The sequence below is a fragment of the Aspergillus lentulus genome (genome assembly GCF_001445615.1).
Source record: "Aspergillus lentulus DNA, contig: Alt09, strain: IFM 54703, whole genome shotgun sequence".
Lineage (NCBI taxonomy): Eukaryota > Fungi > Ascomycota > Eurotiomycetes > Eurotiales > Aspergillaceae > Aspergillus > Aspergillus lentulus.
Window position 1 is genome coordinate 3,297,038 of NW_028322117.1, and position 23,090 is coordinate 3,320,127.

The following is a 23,090-nucleotide window of genomic DNA, read 5'->3' on the forward strand; positions in this document are numbered from 1 at the left end:
GTATACGCCATAGTACACCAGAGCTTGAACTATCGCTTATCTGGCCTCTCGCGATGTCAGAACTTGGATCGTACTGCCTCAACTACATGACGGGGGAAGTTTTCCATATGCACAAAAATGGAAGGCATAAGCGCACGCCAAGACAATAATTATATGAAAGCAGCACCGCGCGAGTGTTTCTATTTTCCGGACTCTCGAGTTCACTTTCTGCTTTTTCTGTTTGGGAAATTTTAGGCGTTGAGGTATTTTCACCTTCCTTGTGGCGGAATTGAGTTCTAAGCCTGTGGCAATCTGACGGAGATTTGCTCGTCTAGCTAACATGGAAATATGCCACTTACCCCGTATTACGTCTCCCGCATGGGGAAATTGAACATGGGGTACAGAAGCCATACTCCGACCAAAGACGGCAGTCGACAAGATACATAAGTCGTCACAATTTCTCAACTTCCCCCCTGATTTCCATCCAGATTAAGGCCGTGGTAGTCGGTCACTCTTGCTCTATTACTCCACTTCATTCAATCATGACCTTCTTGGTCGGGACTCCCCTTAACTGGGCCATTACGGCTACAGCGGGCTCGGGCTTCCTTCTGTTCGGATACGATCAGGGGGTGATGTCCGGGCTTCTGACGGGCCACGCTTTTACCCGCGTATTCCCTGAGATCGATACCACTAAGCACGGCTCTGGGAGTGCGTCCCTTCAGGGGACCGTGGTCGCGATCTATGAAATCGGTTGCTTCTTTGGTGCTATTATTTGCATGTTTCTTGGAGAAAGACTTGGCCGCCGAAAGTGTATTGCGATCGGGTCAATCGTGCTCAGTATCGGAGCGGCTCTCCAAGCCAGCGCGTACGGCATCCCTCAAATGATAACTGGCCGGATTATCGCCGGCCTGGGAAACGGGATGAACACGAGCACAATTCGTGAGTGACTCTCTAGTAATCCAGTGCTTTTTTCTTCAAAGATAGTCTCTGAATCAAGTCTCGGCAGCTGTTTGGCATTCCGAGCTGATGAAGGCCAGCAATCGTGGCAAGGGGCTTTGCATTGAGCTGGCCATCAATATCTTCGGAGTCATGCTTTCCTATTGGGTAGACTACGCGATGAGCTACGTCTCAAACGATGCTCAGTTTCGTTTCCCGCTGGCTCTGCAAATATTGTTCGCCATAATCACTTTTGCCGGCATCTGTGTAGTTCCAGAGTCACCGAGATGGCTAATTGCCCATGACCGTCATGATGAAGCACGACATGTCCTGTGGGCTGTTGAGAAAACTGCACGGACTCTGGATATCAATAATCCGGTGCTGGCGAGCGAACTGGCGGAAATTCAGCAGGCAATCAAGGAAGAGCGCGAAGCTTCCTCCAGAGGAAGTTGGAGGATGATGCTAGAAAATGGAGAACAGAAATTTCTTTACAGAACCTTTCTTGGGATCGGTGGGCAATTCATGCAGCAAATTTCTGGCATCAACCTCATCACCTATGTAAGCACTCCCTCCTTCCCCTCATCTTAATCAATATGGGGCCGATCTGACAGTCTTCCAGTACGCACCGGTTATCTTTGAGAATTCGGTCGGGATGTCTCATAATCTCTCCCTTCTCCTGGCGGGCTTCAATGGTATTGCCTACTTCCTTTCGTCCTTGGTCCCGATTTGGATCATCGATCGCCTGGGCCGCCGGAAACTTATGCTCTTCGCCGCTACCGGGCAGTGTGCATGTATGGCTATCCTTGCAGGCACCGTATCTGATGGCGGAATGGCTGCGGGGATCGTTGCCGTCGTAATGCTCTTCCTCTTCAACTTCTTCTTCGCCGTCGGCCTGCTTGCAATCCCCTGGCTCTGTGAGTGCTTCCCTGTCTGATCATCCTTGGTTTTCCTCCGTGCTTATGGACATTTCAAAGTGCCTGCCGAGTACGCCCCTCTTGCCATTCGCACACGCGCAGCCGCGCTCGCCACGGCGTCCAACTGGATATTCACCTTCCTTGTCGTGGAAATCACACCAGTCAGCATTAAAAGCATTGGATGGCGCACATACATCTATTTCAGTGTCTTCAATTTCTGCTTTATTCCTCTGATCTACTTCTTCTACCCTGAAACACGAAATCTCTCACTGGAGCATATCGACCGGCTGTTTACAGGTGGAAAGATTCTTCTTCACTTGCCTCAAAGCATGCTGACTGATGCTGAGGATGCTGTTGCGCCCGGCACAGACAACAGCCAAGGGAAGGACGTCGACTTACATGAGGTTGAGAATGTCAAGCTGGGTTGATCGTTAATATCAATACTGTATCCTTTTATATCCTTTTATACTAGTTTTGACCCTCAAAGATTGATAGGCTTATACCAGTATGGGCCAGGATGGTTCCGGAAGAGATATACTATAATTATAACTTGCGGCACACGCAGAGCTAATATAATAGGGCTTGTTAGAATCTGCTTCATAGATAGGGATATAGTACACAGGATTGTCCTCTCTAACACCCCGCCTCCTACATTTTTCTTGACTGAGCCAAAGATCAAATTGTGAACTCTGCAGATTTGACTAGGATCCTGATGATCTTTAGAGTTTCATCTGAAGCCCTACATATAGGGACCCCACCCACTCATTAGCCCATTTTCATGTGAAATGGGAGGCCCCTCACCCAGCAGCCGCATTGGCCCTGGGCCCCCGCCCCCACTGTCCCAGAGGGATAACCTATATATTATTTAGTTTATCATATCTAGCTACCTCTAAGGATCCTAGTTAGCATATCCTAATCTATAGGTATAGTAGTATAATGTATATATACCTATCAGGATCCCACCTATACTACTATTAAGCTAGGTAAACTATCTACTATACTAGCCCCCTGGCTCCTAGGATTAATGTATACTATTAGAGTTGCATAACTGACCCGCAAAAATTGAACCCAAACCTCACTGAACCCACACCGTTTTACCCAGAAATCATTGGCTATATAGTTTTGTACGCGTATTCGTGTAGAGGCGAAATTTGGACAATCCCATATACGGATGATGCAAGGAAAGACATTGGATTCCCTACAGCATTGTTCGACTATCTCTGGGCGTTTGCAACTGGCCACGTAGTGTTCCTAAGCTTACGGAACCTCCACCAGCCCTGTCTGTCATCACGACCTCATCTCCGTCCTCCAGGAAAGTGAGCATCTGCCCCTCATGTTGACCAGCGGGGACCTGGCCGGCTTCTGTCAACTCGAAGAGGCATCCGAGAGTACGGAACATAGGAGAGTCATCCTAACTGCGTGGTAAGTTTCTTGATCGCGTCAAGCAGACACCAACGTCTTCGCAAATAAGAGCTGCTCGGTGTACGGGGCACTAACAGGAGATGAAATGGTACCGGTACCAAGGAGGTCACCCGTGTTCAAGCCGCAGCCTGATGAAGCGAGGTGCGCCACCATCTGGCCGGGAGACCAACGAAGATCACGGAGATTTGAGCGAGTCGTCAGCATGAGAACTCTATCTACAGACTTGCCCCCTGTAAGGACGGTTAACAAATAAAGAGTCTAAAACACTGAGCACACTCTGGCCTTACGGATGACGGAAACCTCATATTCAATATCCCACGTGGATTCAGCCTTAGCATGACTCAAATGCCATGCACCGGCAGACCCACCCTCGCGTAAATCCACGAAAGACGAAGAGCATCGTGCACTCTCGAAAGCTTCGAGCGGGATGACCCAGGGTGAGATGCTCGTTGCGAAAGCCTTGCCGTTGAAAGGCCCAAGGGGGGTCATCTCGGAGAACTGAATATCTCTCGCGGACCAATCATTCAAGACGACAAAGCCAAATATATGGTCCTCAGCCTCATCAGCAGTGATGACTTTTCCAGCTGGGACTGGTTGGGAGATGAATATTCCCAGTTCGGCCTCATAGTCCATCATCTCACTGGGCTTGAACGCGAAATTGTTCGTATCCTTGTCTCTGATGATGCCATATGGTCGATGGACCGGTGCTGAGTCGATGACGACTGACGATGGGCGGCCATTGTAGCCGATGGGCATAGCGTAATGGTTTGGCGGAATGGGTGCTCTGGCCAATCTGGTACACTTTTATTTCATGATTAGGCGTCTACATGAAAGGAATCATCTTTAAAGGCCACTGGGTGACGACGTACGTTGGAAACGTGGACATCCGAGCACGAAAAATCAGAAAATCCTCCAATCTTAAACGGTAAATGCATCATCGCATCCTTCATGGGCACAAAGGCGGCCGTGTTCAAGCTGGCATCCTGGAACAGGGGTGAATTGTGGTCATTGAGCCAGTCAATGAGCTGCTGACGGAAACGCTGTCTCGTAGGCGCAGGAAGGGCCGCAAAGTTGCCCAGGTCCCCAGAACTGAAGGTGGATCTGCCGTTATGGCCATTCTCAAGGCGCTGTAGGATGACCTTGAAGCCAGGGGAGCGTTCAATGACGGAAAGGTCGAGGATGGAGTCGCCAATGGCTACTCCTACTCGCTTTTCTTCCTATAAAATGTCAACTCTTGCAGGCCGCCCCATACCATGTGTTCCTGTGTGGAGCCAGCTGGTGGTTCTCCTTTCAGATGACAGGGGTTTTCCTCACACAATGCGAAGTACTGAAGATTCCATACGGTAAACTAGCCAAAGTGAATGGGCTGTTGGGCTGGATCGGAACTGGCCAAGCCACCATCTTGACCAGTTGTTCTGTTCTTGGTTGCAATGCGTGTCACTCTGCACACTCTCTCAGTGGATCTACTGCGCATATATTACCTTACCGGAGGCCTTGATATATTTGCGGATTCCGCCCTACTAATAAAGTCGGACTAATCGAATCATAGGGAGAGCCATACGTTGGACCTGAATGACACTTAATTCTCGACAAGTGCCGTGAATGTGGAGCCGATGTGGAGCCGAATTTGGTCAGCCAAATGCACCCATCCGCTATGGCAATTGAAGAGTAATAGATATAGAGTACCAGTCTTCTAGTCCATTCACGGTGTCCATACTCGATCTCACCCTACTTAATCCAGAGACGCGCATAGCATATCATAATATGTCTACAAAGGGTGCAGATGTGGTCAAAACCATTCGCCCTCTATCCTGCTTTATAACCGTCCACGTGAGTGGAATGCCTCGGCCGGGAATTCCTCGAGGAATTTCTTATTCCGGTATCAGCTGGATTTCATTACAATGAATAACATAGAACTGCCATGACTGCGTGACATGTTATGCCAACTTGGCTCCTAGTTGGATTTCTATTCTTCGAGAATGGTCTAAACTACAATATAAAACCTCGGAACCTCGAGACCGGGGGCGGCGGCGGCAACATCAAGTTTTCACCTCAATTAAGAATTTTGAGAATTGCTGCGGTGATTAATCAGGAACTGGAAAGGTAGAGAGACCGAAGAGTTAGGGGCCCGCATTGCGAATCCCTAACTCTTCGGTTGGCCTCAGCGTGTAGAGTTTTTGCGCTTTAAGAACCCGGTGGGGGCACCATAACCGTAAATAAGTGGCGTAAGGTAGCTTCCTACGGCCTCATCGATGATATATATTCACATAGCATCTGGACTTTCGTCATGGTACTTAACTTCTCCCTTTCAGTGACACCAGGCGGTCTTGTCCGCGCCCAAAGTGCACGTATGTTGGCCGAGCTTTGAGCCGCGCGATACAAGCATTGTTTAGTCATGGAAGAAAGAGGAGAATAGCAGGTTGAAGGAGGGGGAATACCTTCTACTTCGTGGAGCGGAAATGTGGACCTCTTTCGTTGATATCCGAATACTCCGCATACAACCCCAGTTACTCTTCTCAGGCTCACAGCGCTGCGGGGACAAAATACCCAGTTAAAGTACCGGTACCTGAAATATATAAGTAGACTTGAAATTCAAGTATGGCAGGAGAATGAAGACTTCAACTGCTCTATCAGTCACTTCATATCGCATACCGACATGGAACAAATCTGGATCTACACAGTTATAATCCTTGCACTCTGGATTGCTCAGGTACCACAACCCTAACCACTAAGCCAAGCCGGCAACCATACACATGTACTAACGTCAAGACCTTGACTGGAGAAAACATACAACATCCTCAACTCACCACTCCGCCTTATTCCGGGCCCCTTCTTCACAAAATTAACCCGCCTTCCACTCAAATTTTCAATCATCAGGGGCCGCCGCATCTATTTCGTCCACCACCTGCACAAAAAATACGGACCGATAGTGCGCATCAGCCCTAATGAAGTCTCGATTTCTTCAATCGCGGATTTCAAAGAGATCCACCGCATCGGTGCCGGATTCCTCAAATCTGAATGGTACAGCAAGTTCGTCATGTCCCAACGACCCGGAGTATTTGATATGCGTGATCCAGCAGCGCATGCGGCGCGTCGAAAGTGGTTTGCGAGGGCGTTCTCCAAGAGTGAGTTAAGAAATACCTGGGAGAAAGTTGTAAGGGAGAAAGTGAGGGTTGCAGTTGTTAAGATCCAGGAGGAGATGAAGAATGGAGGGAGGTCTGATGTATTCAAGTGGTGGACATTTTTGGCCACGGACGTGAGTGGGCGGCTGATGTTTGGGGAGGATTTTGGGATGCTAAGTTATGGAAAGGTAGGGCTCTACAGCGATAAGATTCAGTTCGAGCCAGCAATGAATGCTCTGGATTTAGGAGACAGACTGGACTGTGGCTAATTGAAGTAGAAAAACGACTACATCCATGTCCTGGAATCAACTATGAAAGGCTCCGGCATCAACGCCGAGCTGCCCTTCATTGGCTTTGCCGCACGATATCTCTCGATTACCAGCCTCAAGTCCATGTTCCGCGCCAGCGACTACCTAGCCACCTACGGCCGGCGTGCAATCACCAATGCACGAGGCACCAGCACCTCCAGTCGCAACATCTTTGCTGGAATAATCGCCGAGTCCGAAAAAGGAGCTAGCTCTCTTACAGAGGAAGACGTCGTTACCGAAGCAGGGAACTTGATCGTCGCTGGGTCCGATACAACAGCTGTCACACTCACCTACCTCGTCTGGGCGATTCTCTCACAGCCGAAACTACAGCAGGAACTAGAAGAAGAGGTTGCCGGATTAGAAGAAGAATACGAAGATGCAGACATCGAGAGACTCCCACTTCTCAACGCGGCCATCAAGGAGTCGCTACGTCTTTACGGAGCAGCTCCAGGTTCATTACCGCGCTCTGTCCCTGCAGGAGGCGCGACATTGTCAAAATATCTCATACCGGAGGGCACGACGGTTAGCACACAGAGCTATACAATTCACCGTGATAAGAATATCTTCCCGGATCCTGAGGTATTTAAGCTGCAGCGATGGCTAGGTGAAAATGATACTAAGTGCATGGAAACGGCTTTTTCGCCATTTGGGGCTGGTGCAAGGACGCGTTTGGGGATTCACCTCGCGTATATGGAGCTGCGACTGGCGGTGGCGGAATTTTTTAGGAATTGTCGTGGGACTAAACTGGCCGAGGATATTACATGGGAGACTATGAAACCTGAGAATTACTTTCTGATTGCGCCGGTCGGACACCGGTGTGAGGTTGTGAGTAAATGATCAGGTATAGGGGTTAACTGATCCAGTGAGGCGAGTCCCCATTCATCAGACCTTAATCTTGATGCCTGAGTTAAGTCCTCAAAAGTAAACCTGATCATTTACCATCTTCAAAGCTTCTGGAAAACGCGCTCCTCGCACGCTGCTGTCTTCGAACGGACCACAAGAGGAAAAAGGGCGATATATGGCGTCATGGAGGTTCCTTTTAGGAAGCTCTATTGCTTGGTCGATGCAAATTCACTCACTGTAAACCCTTCCTCTCCTCCTTCAGCCATCCGCAAGGTGCAAGCAGGATTCTCAGACATAACATCTGCATTACTCAGTCTTTGTACAAGGCCAGTTTTTTCGACATATGAGCTAATAGGAAGTCTTTCTACTTAAGAGGTATGCCTTACCTTAATATCTAGCTGCTTTAAACTATGTTTCTCTTTTCTTACACTTTATAGGTACTTATTTTAGGACTAAAGGTCTAATACATGAAGGTTTAGTGCATACTAATATATATTAAATAAATTTCATCCCCCCTAGTTGATATATATTAATGCTGCATCCCATGTAGGATAACCCAAAGAGAAAGGCAGTTACTCTGAGCATACTATCTATTAGGCTTTTTCTTACTAAAGACTTAAATTTTCTGTCTGTTTGTAGCATGTTTAGATAGGGTATTATATATGCTATTCGCGCCTAGGGCATACTCAACATCTTATCAAAGTAGGTCTGCCGCCACCAAACCAGTATCGCAAGAAGGAAGCCAAATACCAGTACATGCATTATTCCTGACGCATGGGGTATCTTGTTCCCACGTCGTGGTGAAGCTAACTGCAAAACTGTTTTGGACCGCCTCGCTATTAGTGAGGATCGAGAGCACCGAATCGGCCGGCCTAGGGATGGAAAGGGGTCTGAAGGGAAATGTACAAGAGACCACAAAATCATAGGGTAAAGGCACATAATATACAAACACCTTACATTAAGCACAGAGAAATTACACCTTGGTGATATCAAAGTCTAACAGGCTTATATAGACCTTCCAGGTTTCTTTGCTGAGTCCTTCTCAGAATACGTAAGGTTGCTTGTGTGGACAGTAAACATAAGAATTCACTATGTTATCTAAGAGCTGTGATGCCCTGGTGATTCTGGTTCTGTGTAGATTTAGTTTAATCAGGATTGGGTTTCTGGGCTCACCATTGAGGGGTGTAACTAGGTTTCATAACAGGTGCAGGACAATGATTGTTTTGTAAACCAAGTCAAGATGCCTAACTATAAGAATTGGTAATCCGCGAGGTTGGTTTATGAATTGGTTTGAGGGAAATAATGGATTGCAAAGATGCTGAACATGCCCTCAACAATAGATTATTAGTGATCTCTTAAAGTCAGCTCTGTGAAGAGAAAATATATGCTATGGTTCATGTGCCCTATCCAGGAGGGAGTCCGGAGGACTCCCCCTTGCAGAAGCTATATACAAAGGATAAAGAATGATTACGAATCCTTACAACTAGCTCCCCTCTCACAGGGCTTTTGTCCCTAAGGCGGCTAACCCTGCTGTTATGATGGTAAGTACTAGTAAAACTCCCAAACAGAAGATTTTCTTATAGATGACCGAATCGCTGCTCACGCTGAGATGCGCCAAGTATAGTCCCCGCCAAGGGCATCTATCCCATCAAAACCAATTCAGGTTCAATGCCCAGACTGGCGGGATGCTGGAGAAGAAAAGTAAAACTGATCATTTGACTTTGCTGTACACTTGGGTATCTCCTATCATGCATTCCTGCTGCCATTGTGCCAAAACAAGAAGGAAGGAAAGGAAAGGAAAAGATATAAAAGTGGTACCAATCTTATGTAGAGGCATAGGCTGCGTTGCCCAGATCGCACATCAACTGACAAAGTCCTTGGACGAATGGAGATAAATTATCCTGGTGGGCATCGCCTCGCAGAAGCGTTTGAATTGCATCCATGATCTGGCTGGGATCGGCAATGACAGCGGCACCGCTTGGAGCATGCAAAGCCGGACAGCCGCAACCTAATGAGATGAACCTTTGCACATCGGTCGTTTCCTCACCATCCAGATAGACTGTGGGCCAGGGACCGCGGAATTGCGGGTCCGATTGCGGACTGCCGACGACCGCTTGACAATTTTTGGCTTTTGATACAACGCTGTAGGACCAAAACGCAAGACTAGCGTAGTAGACTCCCAGAGCAAAGAACCGAGTCAAAGCCCCCGGAGGCATGACTTTTGCCGCCCGTACCACTTGGCCGGCGTGCCAAATCGCTCGTCGCGAGTCAATACTGCTGATCCACTCGATCGCGCTGTGGTAGACCCGACGGGCTTCGTTCTTATCCTCCTTGCCTGCAAACAGCTGCAGTTCCTCCAGCGACATGTGTAGGAACATGGAAATGAGTTCAAATACCAAAACAATCCCGGGCCCGAGAGCGCTAGACATCTCGAAACAAAGCATGCGTAGATGTTGTAGTGCTTGTGTCAACTCTTGATGTCGTGAACTGATCACCAAAGCATTCCAGTGTTTGGAATGGTCTTTTGTTATACATTTTTGGCGATGGTATTCGCTGACTAGTGTAGAGAGTCCGTGAATAAGGGCCAATGTTGACAGTTGAAGATCAATTCGGGATTGATATGCCGATAACTGGGACAAGTCTTGTAGACTGTCAACCAACGAGGGTGTTCGGCCACGACTAGACAGTCCACTTGCCAGGTACGCTTCCTTCCAGTCCTTGGCGGATTTGGCCTCCCACAACGAGCGAGGAGCAGGCAGAGGAAGTTCCAGCTCGGAGTACGAGATTATTGGGTTCACGTTCAACATCATCGCTGACTGGGCATCATGCAGAAACATGTGATGTATGAGTCTGTCTGGAATTAGTAAACCAGTTGGTCGGGCTGAAAGCGGCTACAACCTGTTGAATGATTCGGAATGAGCCCATTCCCGCCACTTCTTCTCCAGAACATCACCATCGTCGTCGGCACTTGGTGCGATGTTGGAGTAGACCGAGCGTCGAAAACGTAAGGCACGTCGCAACATCTATGATTGGGATCGTCAGTGAACTTGTATCCACAGGTCCTTCAGATTGACAAACCGTGACCAGAGGCTGCTGGAAGCTTTCCGCAATCTCTGTCCTCCGTGCGTTGCCACTCCACAGTCCGACATCGATAGCCAGAGCAAACGTCTGCGAGGCGCGCAGATCGCGCGTGGTGCTATTGTCGCTCTCATACTACATGTGAGCATCTTTAGCTGGTTTCTTCGCGCCAGGGGTCACAGAGTTACAGGCACCAACGAACCTTTACCGACATTTGGAGGCGCACTATCTCCATCAAGGCGTATCCTAACCTGCGGATGGTCGGAATGGTTGAGCGAGCGGCTCCAGCAGCGGCAAGAGCGGCAAGGATATCGGGGGGCTCTTCTTTCATCCGAAAAGTCGGTCCATGGATCCAGGAGTCTATGTGGTAACTCTGGGATTCGAAATAGTACTGGATCAAACTGTCCAGCAGTTGGGAACTCGGAAAGGATTTCATGATGCGAGTTAGGTTGGCTCGCTGGCTGGTCTGCAGCACCATGCCAAAAATGAGATCGCGACCACTTGGGGACAACCGCTCAGAGAGGATCCGACGATCCGGTCTGAAATTGGCCTCGGGGCTGTCAATAGCCTCTGAAACCGAGAGATTTACCTGGTCAGCAAATGCATGATCTTCGTGGGCCGGTTTCCAAGCGGACAAGGATGACCGATGATACGCCTCGGCACCGATGGCAATCCCGCTGTCACCATCGCCACAATCGTTGGCTCCGTCGCTGTTGTGGGCATTATGATGGACAGCTCCCCGAGAATTGAAAAGGTCAATGACTCCATAATCCACATCGGTCAAATCGAAGTCGAAGTCAACATTGTGATCTAATTCAGTGTGGAAATAGTCCTGTGGAAGGACAGGTAGCGGGTCCAGATCGCTCGTTCGGGACAATGAAGGTATCAGTGACTCGAGGATACAGTCGGGAAAGAAGGTGCCGTCGACACTGAACACGACACTGTTGCGATCATCTGTAGACGACCCGGATTGAAGCCCCACGGGTACGTGATTGTTCATCTCCGCATTCGGACTGACCATCTCGTTCGGATACTGGTCTATTTGCCCGTCGATCGGGGGTGGGAACGTGGCGTGGACCTGCGATGCGTCGGCAGGGAGATGTGGCGTCTGATCGCTCTGGGATGCTATATTGCAATTCCCATTAGCTTATGAATCCTGTCAGCTGAATATCTCCCGCACACACCTTGTCGTTGTGGTCGAGGAGGGGATGTGTCGATCGGAGTGCCATTCTGCGCCCGATTGCAGACCAATTTCTTTTCCCGACATCGGCGACAAGGCTTCTCCTCGTCGCACTTGAGTTTCGATGCAGCGCAGGTCTTACAGGCCTGCGACACACGACCATTCTTGGGATAGGAGGGGAGACACCTTCGTTTGCTGTCACGTGGTTGAATATGACTGGCCGCGTGTCGCTTCATCAGGTCCCTGCAACAGATTCAGACTCAAAAACACAAATTTGCTGTCTTTTTCGTTGGGGTATAAAGTTTTCAAGAGACAACTCACGGTCTGCCGAAGCCTTTATTGCAAAAGTCACATACGTATGGCTTCTCTTGAGTATCTACAGGGAGTTAACCGGTTGCATTGACAACACCGTCTACGTGAAAAGAACTGACGTGATCGAACATGGCGAATTAGGTGGTCGACTCTGTTGTATCTTTTTTCGCAGGAACCGCACTGGAAATAGCCGTCCCTCTGCCTGGCGAGGGAGCTGCGGGGAGAATTGTCGAGACTGGGGAGCGGGGAGTCATTTGTCATGGCGAAGATACACGAATGTTTTGACGAAACTCGACTAAGGGATTGATTCGAGACATGAATACCGTCAGGCAGAAGAAGCGATCCGGATGTGCAGCGGTGAGCAGCCCATGATGAACAGGGAGAATGAGGGAAATGGGGGGGCATGACGCTAAAATGCTGAATATGCGGGGAGTCAGGATTGCCACTCATGGTTACTGCCTGCGGTCATTTCTCCCCTGTGGTCACTATTAACTTTTCGGACTTTGGGTTTGGAATGACTACAGGTTGATAACTAATGATAATCTAACAGGAGCTGACCTCCTCTGATCCAAAGACAGGATGCCAACCCTGCCTGATGATCTCATGGCACAGACAGTTCCACACTAATATTCAACGCTCAGAGGACTTCACTCTTCAATGCCATCTGGACCCCCAGCAGGCAATTGATAGGATTATATTCAGTGCAAGTCATGGCGGCGAAACGACCAATACGCGGCCATTGAGATGTCGCTTTGTGCGTCCACCCCTCATGATGCGCAGGCGCGTCGGGACGTGGGGGCGCATACCCGAACACTCCCAACCCGGCCCTAGCCATGATGTTCGGAAACTGGTTGGCAGGTCTGGACATGGGCGGGGTGCTCGACAATAATGGGGCTAGAAATCGTTCCAACGCGATGTCTTTATTTGTTGAATTCGATACTGCCTGACAGAGATCTCGATCGCTGCCTACAGCACAATCAAACTCAAAGCAAACATGGGTATGGCAGGCTCTCTGTACGGCATTCCAGAATAAAAGCTGACAAGATAGGCCTCACACCCGTTCATTTCTTTTCTCATGGCTCGACCATGATGCTGGGAGAGAAATCCGAGTCGGCAGATTACTGGAGGAGGACTGGTGAGGAAGCACTGGCTCACAACATCAAAGGCGTAATCATCATGGTCAGTCACCTTCTTGCTTCAATTTTGACGACAAACTGACCATTTAGGGCGCACACTGGGACTGTCTCGGCGACAAGATCGAGGTCGCAACCAACCCCAACCCGGACAAGTCACCTGTCGCCTACGTCCATCCCGACAAATACATCAACTACAAATTGAACCCAGACCTCGAGACTGCCAAACGATGCATCGACATGCTCGCCAAGGAAGGCTTCAACGCCAGCGGCAACCCATCCTTCGACTGGATCCACGACGTCTACCTGATCCTCATCCACATGTTCCCCAATGGTTGTCCCCCGACGACCATCATCTCGATGAACGCCCGCTACGATCCACACTACCACATGAAGGTCGGCGCGACGCTGCGGCCCCTCCGCTACGAGAACTACCTCCTCATCGGCACCGGCGGCGCAGTCCACAACCTCTACCGCAACCGCTGGGCACCCATGCTGCGCTTCCGGGATAATTTTGCCATGGAGACGCCCCCGGAGGAGTGGGCGCTAGAGTTCCGCCAAGCGGTCGAGGATGTGATCACTAAGACCTCTGGGCCAGCGCTGCGGCGCGCGATGACCCGGTTGATGAAGCACCCCCAGTACCGTGATGCGCATGCCACGGATGATCATTTCATGGCCGCAATGTTTGTGGCCGGAGCGATGGGCGATTTCGAAGATGCGGGGTCGCCGGCTGTGATGGGTGCGGAGAGCTGGGAATTGACCAACATGTGCAATTCGCAGTATACTCTTGGGTCGTGGGCCAGTGATATTTCCGTTTAGTCAATATCTGGTTATTATTGAGGAGATAATCCAGCAGCTGTCAATTACAATAATAGTCTGACTTTCGCTCACACTGGTAAGTCTTGAACAGCCAAAGGTACTTGTCGGTCAAAGCTATCACAAAGTTGGCTCAGGCGCTCAACTTTTAGCCTACCCTTCCTAAAATGGTAGATCAGATTAAGTCATGGTTAAATTCCGAGCAAGATGGTTTTGTTCACTGTCATATGAACGTTAATCTCCTCTGCAATCGTGTTTTAAGTGCTTTATGAGAAATATATATCATCGAACGGTAGCCACAGTCCATCTTGTAAGGGGCTGATATCCTACACAAACACTGCCAACCTGAAGAAGTCGAATTCAAAGCTAGGTTCTGAAGACAAAATTTCAGCGGTTACAGCAGTTATATACTAAGGAACAATAAAATCCAACGTAGTATATTACACAGTACCAAAACCAATGTCAGCGCGCAACCTCCTCACCTACGAAAGGTGTACCACCCCACAGTAGATACCGTCGCTACGAACATCGCAAGGGTAATCAGCCCAGTGATTATGCCTTGCTCGAAGAACCCGATTCTCCAGCCGGCGCGATGACCTATAGAAGGCAAGGAGGCAAGGGCCTCGCGCCAGGTGTTTGCCGATTTCGTGGCGTCGGAGGGGTCGAGAATACTTTTCACCAGGGCGGAGTTGTTTGTTTCGGCGACGAACTGGGGACGAGGGACCTGGAGAAGAGCGGGCACGTAGCGGGTGGCGGTGCTGGTAGCCGTGTTGACAGGGTAGGCGGGGCCGACTAAGTTTGTTAGCTGGATGGAAGGTATCGGAAAGAAGCACGCACTGAGCATGTCGATGGGGACGTGGTTAATCCACGAGACGGAGGCGTCGATGAACTGAGTGATATATTTGGCGGCGGAGGGGCTGCTGAAGGCATATGTCGCTGCCAGTGTGCCACTCCTGAAGACGGTCAGCGTCGATATATATTAGGAAAAGAGGAGCGACCTACAAGTTGCTAAGGTTAATAGCGTCATCTAGACTTGTAACAGGATGAAGGACGAGCACTTTCGCCTCTACTTTTTGTGTCAGGAGGGGTGAGTTTCTATGATAGTCAATGTTTGCCGCAGCCACTATCAACGGGATGAAGCATACCGATCATGGACCTCTACCACCCCCCATCCGGACCCAGAGACAAGCACGCGAGTACCCGCACCTTTCTGCGCGGCTTCCAGAAGCGAGGCAGTTGGACATAATCGACGGCGGGTCGACGCTCCCTGGCGTGCCTCTCCGTTAGGGCCAGCCACATATCTGGTCGCCTGCTGCATAACCGCCTCAACAAACCGCTTCATCGCAAACTCATTAACCAGCACGATATCAGGGGAATACGTCGACCGGCCGCCAAAGGCGAAGCGAGCCGCGACCAACGCTTCAGCTGCGGCTGGAACATCTGCCGTTCTGTCGACGACAGCCACAGTTCGCGCGTTCATAGGCGATACCAGACTGCGCTCGGCGAGCGGCGCGGAACCGGTTTGGGAGACCATGAGCACCCTGCTGAGGAAAGCAGCATCGGGTCTCTCTTCGGTGATGGCGAATGTATCCGCGTCTAGGGCCTGAGAGAAAATTCTGCGCAGCAAGGCTGGCAGCGCCATGGTATTCTTCGTCAACTGCTACTGTCAGTCTATCTCATTTGATCTCCCTTGAGAGAGTCTAACTCCACCTCGAGGATGATACAATTCCCAGCCGCCAATGCCGCACTGAGCGCTGAGACAATGGAGTAAAACATGGTATGTGTGCTGGGAACAATGTAGACAATGCCTGCGCCGCGCCGCGAGTCTGCGTTGTCCTTGCCAGCTATAACGCGATACTCCTTTTCAAGGTCCTTGTCCAGACTCAGTGTCAGATAGTGCGTGCGGATCTCCTTGAGCGCGAGACACAGCTCCGCGCGGACTTCTTCAGGTACATTCCCGGAATCTTTCTGGACGGCGTCCTGGATCTCGTCTATGTGCTGGCTGACGGCCGACTGTAGGCGATGGAACTCATTCTGACGATATCTGGGGTTTTGGGTACGACCGTCGATCTCTGCTGCAAGCAGCCGGGAGAACTGTGAGGAGACCATCGTTGCTTCGGTGGCTGACCGTCCAGTCACTCTAAAGAGGATACAATGTCAAATTACCCGCAGTCTGATTTGGACGGTCCAAATTGCCTTTCTCAGAGGGAATCATCTCCTATGGTTCATATCCTGGTCAAATGTCGCAGGGTGGCCACTCCGCTTCGGGAGGTGGGGGAAACTGTAAATGGGCGCAACCCGTAGGGGCCATAAAGATCAGTTGATAATTTTAATTTGAGGGTTTGATCCCTCCATTTTGTATCTCCGATAATAAAAATGTGGGGGAGCCATCTTAGCCTCTGTTCATTTTCCAAGCCCATATCTCCGAATAGCCCGAGTGTATGTCGTATCCGGAGCAAGACTACAGGTATTCCTGTCGAGGTCTAACCACGTTCTACATACATTCGCCTCGACCCTTATCAAAAATCCGAAGATCATAAACTCGAACGGACATGGCGACAACAACTACAACCACCCAGACAAGCACCCACTCCCTCTCCATCCTCGCCGACTACGAACTCCACCACAGCGGCAGCGAAGAACCCCAGTTATCTGAACGAGGCCCCGTCTCGCAACCAGCCCAACTCGCCAACTGGCCGTCGAATTACCGTCGCCTCCCAGCATACCGTCCTGTGAACCATGAACTAGACCAGAGCGAGAGACCAGCGGGGAGCAACCTCGGAGAATTTGTGTTTATCCAGGTGATGCTGCACGGGGTGTGGTTGAACGCGGTCGGTTCCGCCTCAGTTTCACGAACATCACCAAAGGGCACTACTAACTTATCCATAGTCTGTTGCTCGCCTGTGGAGGCACACAGGGGGAAGAATCAACAACCAGATTCTCCGGTATGATATCGGGGGGGAGTTTTAATCATATTAGCATCTGTCGTTCATCCGTCTTTCATCCGTCTAGTATGCGTTTGGCAAGACCAATCTACAAGTACTTCATTTCTCCTAAAAATTTCGAAATATCATTTAAGATAAAAATCATCCATTCAATTCACAAGTCAGAACCAGAACCAAAATCAAGTACTAGGCCGAACCCCCATACGCCCCAACTCCTCCCCCAGCTTCTTCCCCCCAATCTCGATCTCCTGGGCCGGCATAAGTACATACAGCATCCGCGCCCAGTCCGTCTGACTCGTATTCCTCCAGGCATGATTTGTCCCCCGCTGCACACTCACGTCCCCCCTCTTCAGCAGCTTCGTCTCCCCAGAGTCTAGGACAAGCTCGACCTCCCCCTCCAGCACAACACCATAGTCCAGGCTCACGGTGCGGTGCATCGGGCTGGTCACCCCAGGCTGCATATCCACAATCCGGCACACGGAGCCTGTTCTGATAACGAGGCCAGGCGGGTTCGAAAGATTTTTCGCGTACTCGTGGATGTCGGCCTCGTTGTTGAGCTTGGCTGGGAAGTGCGAGGAGGTGTACGCGAGGCTGAAATCGGCACCATCCGGGATGGTGGTTACAGGCATTTCCTCGGACAGGGCGCTGGAGAAGATTGCCTTGCCGGAGACATCGTGAGTGGTTATATAGCGTTTGAGGGGGCGAATGTTCTTTGGTCGGGGGCACATTTTAGATAGTATAGTCGGGTATACGGGTGGAAACTGGAGGACGTTGTGTTTCTGTCTTGCGTGTTTCGTGTAAGGTATAGAGGGGACTGAGGGACCAAAGTAAGTTATACCCCTCATACTGTAGTTTCACGTGGTGTACCACTCCAATTGGCATACTATTGTTGTCTCGGGACCACATCGGGAGAAAAAATCTGTTAGGGTTGTCTCTCGCCCTAGCGCCGCCGCCGCGAGTCTACATTCCTGCAATATTATCGATGCAGGAACGGCAGCCGGGACTCCTCCAACTCATGTAATATAGTATATTCATACGATTGCAACTATTAAATCTCAGTCATATCTGTCTATGCCTTCGGGGGAACGATGGGCAGGACTACATAGTTAGCGCCATGGCCAAAGTTGATATGGTTCTGACCCTGGAATTTCTCCGGTGCTCTATCCAAGTTAGTATAAATAAAAACCGGCAAGAAATGGCGGCCTACCGGTCAGTCGGGGAGTTATGCTGGAAAATACCGCAGCCCTGGGTGTCACCAGAAGAAACCTCAAAAACGATCTTGCCTCCTTTCTCCACGACCACATTCGTGGGCCACACCTCCACATCGACCCCGTACACCTCGCCCGGAATCACCGGCAACACATCGGTGGAGTAGTAATCGCGGTGGGGCAGATAGGTTCGATGACGGCGATGATCCTTGTTCACCTTTCGCATGCTGACACGCAGCCACCCCTTGCATAGAGGTGCCGGGTCGCCTGCCGTGCCGGTATAGAAGACCTCCTCGCCCTCGGGGGAGATGTACCGCAGCGTGACGAACAGATCAATATCTCCCGGGGTCGGTGCACCCGGGTCAGGGCTCATCGACACATTTAAATGCGCGACAATATGTCCGGTGATCTCCGTCTCCTGCTCAAATGGTGCAGTTATGAATTGCACAAGCTGGGGGTTGTCCAATGTTCCTAGAGCGCGGTAGGTGATCTTCACCGGTTGTTCCTGTCTGGCTACGGTGACCAGTTCGCGGTCGGGCGTCAGATAGTACTTGGTGTACTGCGTCCGAGCAATGGGCCATTCATTCTCAACACGACGAGGAAAATGTTTCTCGGCTTCCACATTGTCGAATCCGACGTTGCCCTTCCGTAGAACAATGTCTACTTTTGGCGCCGTTCCGTTGCTCCAGCCGACACGATCCTCACCCTTGAGGAATGCATCGAGAAAACTACGCTGAATGTCAACTTCTTCCGTGTAGTAAAACGGGAGGTCGTGTCGACCGGTGATAAATCGTAAGTACTTGAGCTCGCTGCCTGCCTGCGCATAGCCTTCCACATTTCCCCGCAGGTGCAGAAGAATGCCACCCCAGTTTGCGACAGAGAGCAGTGGCACCTGAATGTCAGACTGTGTGTATTCCTTGGACGCGTAGTAGATATCATCGCGGAAGTAATTCTTGGCGTTGTCGATCGTCTGATCTTGTCGGTTGGCGACCAGTTCCTCCTCCGTAAGATCGCCTTCAATGGTATCAGGGCCCCAGTTACGCGCTGCGCGACCGGGCCGACCGTACTGGTTGCTGACAACCTGCCGATCCCACCAGAATTTGATGAAGGAGTTACTCAGAATGCCTCCATGACGGCAACGGTCCCGATAGTAGTCCGACATGCCCTCCCAGGGGATAATGCAGGTGAGGCCCTTGGGCTGGCGCGCGGCTACTCTCCACTGGCTACCCGCGTAGTAGCTGATACCTAGCAGACCAACTTTGCCGGTCGACCATGGCTGTTCCGCTGCCCACTCGATGGCATCGAAAAAAGCCTCGCTGGTTTCGCGTGACATGGTGTCTAGCTTGCCCCGTGATTGACCTGTTCCTCTCTCGTCCGCCCGAACGATCGCATAGCCATGTCTGGTCCAGAAACCGGGGTCAGGCGTCTCCCACGCGGAATGCTCAGAGTGGTGCTCGGAGTTGACTTCGCTGAATGACTTGGGGTGGAAACTAGCCGGGTCAGCAATCTGGGGACATGAACAGCGGCACAATAAAACTATGCTTACTCGCGGTAATGAATGTCCTTGCCGTACGGCCCATAAGTGACCAGAACGGGAGCCCTCTCAAGGTCTTTGGGACGATAGACGTTGCAGCGCACCAGACCGGAGCCGTCCTTCAGCCGGATGGTGACATTCTGTTCAAAGATATAGGGGAACGAAGTATTATCCCTCATGGTGATGTCTTCACAAATTGGATTCCGCATGACGTCGCTTGGCCTTCGATAATCTGGGATGCAAGGGCAGGAAGTGTTGCTCCTAATAGCATGGGTGACAACTAAATTACAAGCACAATGAAATCCCGCTATGCGATCTGTCAAAGAGCTTACGTCTGCATCAGCGGGCGACTGCTCTTTGTCCCTCTCCACATGTGGAGCCGATATGCGGAGCCGATGGCCGGCCACGATGTTTCCTCGATCTCTCCTCGGTGATGCGAACGGGGGCAATGGCACGAGGACATCCGAAGGGCAGGCATGTTACTGCTCTGCCCTCAGCTTTTCTCAAATAAAGCGGACTAAGGCTATGTCGGGGAGAGGTCCTGTTTCAAGGAAAGTTACATCTACACCTTCCGTGTTCTAAGTTCCCACCAGGAGATTACGCGCCATGGGGAAGAACAGCTTGAACGGGACCAAGCAGGATAGCCTCCGAATTCTGATAGTGGGAGCTGGTATTGGCGGCTTAACTGCAGCTATTGCTCTCAGACGACATGGCCACAGTGTCACCGTGAGTGACTCGGCGTTGTCCTCCAAATCGGGAGTGAAACTCTACGTCTGACACGTTCATAGCTATTCGAGCGAAGCCGCTTTGCGAATGAAATCGGGGCAGCGATTCACATCTCTCCAAATGCCAACAGTGTCCTTTCACGGCTCGGGGTGGATGCAACTAAGTTCGGAGCGGTTGAAGCAGAAATGGTTTGTGCTAAACGTCAGCCAGGTCAAGCAAGGCCAAATGCTAAGACTTGACAGGTTCGCGAGCGCTCAACCGACGGCAAAGTCCTTCAAATCGTTCCAGTGAAGGAGCTCGAGAGCATGTGGCGAAAGGTGAGCCGCTTCCATTTGTCCTGCGCGATGCCTAGCAATGCTGACAACCAACACGCAGAAATGGCTTCTGGTACACCGCGCTCAGCTCCATGAAGGTCTCAAGGCTGCTGCTCTGGCACCAGGGTCCGGCATTCCCGCTGAACTGCACACCTCTAGCAGGGTGGTTGACATTGATCCGCACCGTGCCACCGTCACACTCGGGGATGGACAGGTGGTTCAGGGTGACTTCGTCATCGCCGCAGACGGCGTGCATTCCGTTGCGCGATCCAAATTGCCCGGCGCCACCAATATTGCGCCCTATGACACAGGCAGGAATGCCTTCCGGTTCTTGATGCCGCGCCAGGCGGCACTGGATGACTCTGAAACCCGAGAACTCGCACAGGATCGCGGTGTGATCGACGTGTGGGACTCGCCTGATCGGAGAGTGGTCATCTATCCATGCCAGAACAATGAGATCCTAAACTTTGTTTGCCTGCACCCCAGTACAATGACTACCATTGAGACAGGCACGGATTGGAATCAGTTGGCCGGCAAAGATGCTTTGGTTGAGGTGTACAAAGACTTTGACCCACTGTTGGTCAAATTGCTGGGCAAGGCGGAGACCGAAACGCTGAGAATCTGGCCGTTGTTGGATATGGACACGCTTCCCGCCTGGTTCGAAGGTTCTATGGCTATCATCGGCGATGCGGCCCATCCTTTCTTACCCTATCGTGGCTCTGGAGGGGCCATGGCCATTGAGGATGGCGTGTCGCTTGGTGTTATGCTATCGAATGGTGTTCAGAGGCACGAGATTCCAGAGCGTCTGAAGCTCTATAACCAAGCCCGCCATGAGCGAGCAACCACCGTCCAGAACATGACACGGGATTCCGCGCATGGTCCTCTGCCACCAACTGAATGTAAGCCCCTGCCCGATTTTTGGACCTTCAAGAAAAGCTATGCCTGACTCACCTCAGCCCAAGCGATAGTGAATTACATCTACGGCCATGACGAGTTCGATAATTCTACACAGATTCTGCGCAAATATCTTTGGGCCAAGAGCCCGCGGATGTACTGGCGCCAGCCCATCGTCTTCGGGCCAATGCCGGGCCCAAGGCAGGACTTTTATGGCCAAGATCGTGCGGTGAAGTCGTTGAGGTCAACCTTCAAAACAGCATCAATCCGCTTCAAGACCAGCCGCACACTGCTCCAGGGCCTGCTGCCAAACGAATCATACAGCTTCAGTAGTCCTGGGACTATAGCCTACGCAAATTTCTCACATACAACGCTGAACGGAATGGACTGGCTAAGTGGCGGTGGATACCGCCATCTGGGACTTTACATTGAAGATGTGCAGTATAAGAAAGCTAATGGCGAGGTTGTGAAGGGCACATACATGCCTATCCTGTTTGAGAACCTGGCTGATCCTATCATCAGTGGCAGAGAGGAACTTGGCATGCCCAAGCTCTACACAGCCATTGATGCACACGAGCGGCGTGATTCCTATCACCTTCAGACCAGTTGGCAAGGTGCCGTCTGGGGTCACTTCCACCTGGAAAGCCTTAAGGATGTGGACCTAGAAATTGACCCCGGCGTTATTGGTGCGGAACCCAGCGATGGTATCCTCGTACACCGTTATATTCCTAAGGTCGGTCGCGATCACAAAGGACAGGCGGAGGCTGAGTATCCAGTCTTTGTACCCCTTGCGGCAGAATCCAAGCTGGTACCGTCTAAGGTATTACGAGTACGCAAAACAACCAAAGCTTCCTTCGCGATTGATGCGCTGGGCTGGGAATCACTGCCAACCCTGCAGCATATCATTTCGCGACTGGCAGAGATTCCGGTCGATCAAATAATAGGTGCGAAACTGGTAGAAGGTGAAGGAGTGCCTGATGTGTCATCAGCCATGCGTCTGGAGTAATACTTGGTGAAGTAGAAGACTGACAGTGCTGCTCCGCATGGATCTGGGCGCAAAATTGTCATGGAATGCGATGTACGTGACGTTTCGACGTTCCGCTGTGAAGTCATAGCATGTAGCATGCCGGGACGATTGTATGCATTGATTGTATTCTGCCTGGCACCATCATTCCTATGGGGAGCCACGCTTGAAGAAGCGGCTGGCACATCTGCTTAGCAAATGAATATTCCTGGGTAGGGTTTAAATAGTCTAACTTTCCTCTATAGCACCATATCCTTTCTCTGAGATGTAGACTAGGAATATAAGATGCTAATCGATAAGCCAGGTTCTCAAGGACATAACTAATAAGCTTGCTTAGCCTGTTGCTAATGTTATAAAATTTATAGGGCCAGCATAACAGACTAAGAAGTTAAATTAATGACT

The 23,090-nt window shown here is 50.7% G+C and overlaps 10 protein-coding genes across 10 annotated transcripts; 5 read left to right on the forward strand and 5 right to left on the reverse strand.

Moving 5' to 3' along the window:
* Positions 1 to 521: 521 nt before the first annotated feature.
* On the forward strand, positions 522 to 2,257 carry ALT_5909 (sugar porter family MFS transporter; the record flags this gene model as incomplete). Its single annotated transcript, XM_033564192.2, has 4 exons — positions 522 to 918; positions 986 to 1,473; positions 1,535 to 1,829; positions 1,890 to 2,257. 4 exons carry the CDS (start codon positions 522 to 524, stop codon positions 2,255 to 2,257), a joined length of 1,548 nt encoding a protein of 515 aa, XP_033420083.2.
* A 1,012-nt stretch (positions 2,258 to 3,269) lies between these two features.
* On the reverse strand, positions 3,270 to 4,652 carry ALT_5910 (fumarylacetoacetase; the record flags this gene model as incomplete). Its single annotated transcript, XM_089599989.1, has 4 exons — positions 3,270 to 3,481; positions 3,539 to 4,052; positions 4,121 to 4,468; positions 4,566 to 4,652. 4 exons carry the CDS (start codon positions 4,650 to 4,652, stop codon positions 3,270 to 3,272), a joined length of 1,161 nt encoding a protein of 386 aa, XP_089455866.1.
* Positions 4,653 to 5,538: 886 nt separating this feature from the next.
* Positions 5,539 to 7,518, forward strand: ALT_5911 (cytochrome P450; the record flags this gene model as incomplete). Its single annotated transcript, XM_089599990.1, has 3 exons — positions 5,539 to 5,599; positions 6,182 to 6,561; positions 6,652 to 7,518. The coding sequence occupies 3 exons, from the start codon at positions 5,539 to 5,541 to the stop codon at positions 7,516 to 7,518; spliced, it is 1,308 nt and encodes a 435-aa protein (XP_089455867.1).
* A 1,829-nt stretch (positions 7,519 to 9,347) lies between these two features.
* ALT_5912 (putative C6 and C2H2 transcription factor RegA-like) lies at positions 9,348 to 12,225 on the reverse strand (the record flags this gene model as incomplete). The annotated part of the gene is made up of 7 exons (XM_033564189.2): positions 9,348 to 10,374; positions 10,423 to 10,547; positions 10,603 to 10,737; positions 10,805 to 11,727; positions 11,787 to 12,025; positions 12,139 to 12,158; positions 12,214 to 12,225. 7 exons carry the CDS (start codon positions 12,223 to 12,225, stop codon positions 9,348 to 9,350), a joined length of 2,481 nt encoding a protein of 826 aa, XP_033420080.2.
* An 863-nt stretch (positions 12,226 to 13,088) lies between these two features.
* On the forward strand, positions 13,089 to 14,046 carry ALT_5913 (DODA-type extradiol aromatic ring-opening family dioxygenase; the record flags this gene model as incomplete). The annotated part of the gene is made up of 3 exons (XM_033564188.1): positions 13,089 to 13,092; positions 13,143 to 13,273; positions 13,321 to 14,046. The coding sequence occupies 3 exons, from the start codon at positions 13,089 to 13,091 to the stop codon at positions 14,044 to 14,046; spliced, it is 861 nt and encodes a 286-aa protein (XP_033420079.1).
* Positions 14,047 to 14,369: 323 nt separating this feature from the next.
* Positions 14,370 to 16,152, reverse strand: ALT_5914 (uncharacterized protein; the record flags this gene model as incomplete). The annotated part of the gene is made up of 6 exons (XM_089599991.1): positions 14,370 to 14,416; positions 14,530 to 14,835; positions 14,881 to 14,996; positions 15,046 to 15,138; positions 15,189 to 15,700; positions 15,754 to 16,152. The coding sequence occupies 6 exons, from the start codon at positions 16,150 to 16,152 to the stop codon at positions 14,370 to 14,372; spliced, it is 1,473 nt and encodes a 490-aa protein (XP_089455868.1).
* Positions 16,153 to 16,595: 443 nt separating this feature from the next.
* ALT_5915 (uncharacterized protein) lies at positions 16,596 to 17,013 on the forward strand (the record flags this gene model as incomplete). The annotated part of the gene is made up of 2 exons (XM_033564186.2): positions 16,596 to 16,874; positions 16,933 to 17,013. The coding sequence occupies 2 exons, from the start codon at positions 16,596 to 16,598 to the stop codon at positions 17,011 to 17,013; spliced, it is 360 nt and encodes a 119-aa protein (XP_033420077.2).
* A 154-nt stretch (positions 17,014 to 17,167) lies between these two features.
* On the reverse strand, positions 17,168 to 17,716 carry ALT_5916 (cupin domain-containing protein; the record flags this gene model as incomplete). Its single annotated transcript, XM_033564185.1, has 1 exon — positions 17,168 to 17,716. The coding sequence occupies one exon, from the start codon at positions 17,714 to 17,716 to the stop codon at positions 17,168 to 17,170; it is 549 nt and encodes a 182-aa protein (XP_033420076.1).
* A 341-nt stretch (positions 17,717 to 18,057) lies between these two features.
* ALT_5917 (CocE/NonD family hydrolase) lies at positions 18,058 to 19,909 on the reverse strand (the record flags this gene model as incomplete). Its single annotated transcript, XM_033564184.1, has 3 exons — positions 18,058 to 18,148; positions 18,196 to 19,686; positions 19,743 to 19,909. 3 exons carry the CDS (start codon positions 19,907 to 19,909, stop codon positions 18,058 to 18,060), a joined length of 1,749 nt encoding a protein of 582 aa, XP_033420075.1.
* A 427-nt stretch (positions 19,910 to 20,336) lies between these two features.
* On the forward strand, positions 20,337 to 22,670 carry ALT_5918 (putative salicylate hydroxylase; the record flags this gene model as incomplete). The annotated part of the gene is made up of 5 exons (XM_033564183.2): positions 20,337 to 20,456; positions 20,519 to 20,644; positions 20,699 to 20,773; positions 20,832 to 21,669; positions 21,727 to 22,670. 5 exons carry the CDS (start codon positions 20,337 to 20,339, stop codon positions 22,668 to 22,670), a joined length of 2,103 nt encoding a protein of 700 aa, XP_033420074.2.
* Positions 22,671 to 23,090: the final 420 nt, after the last annotated feature.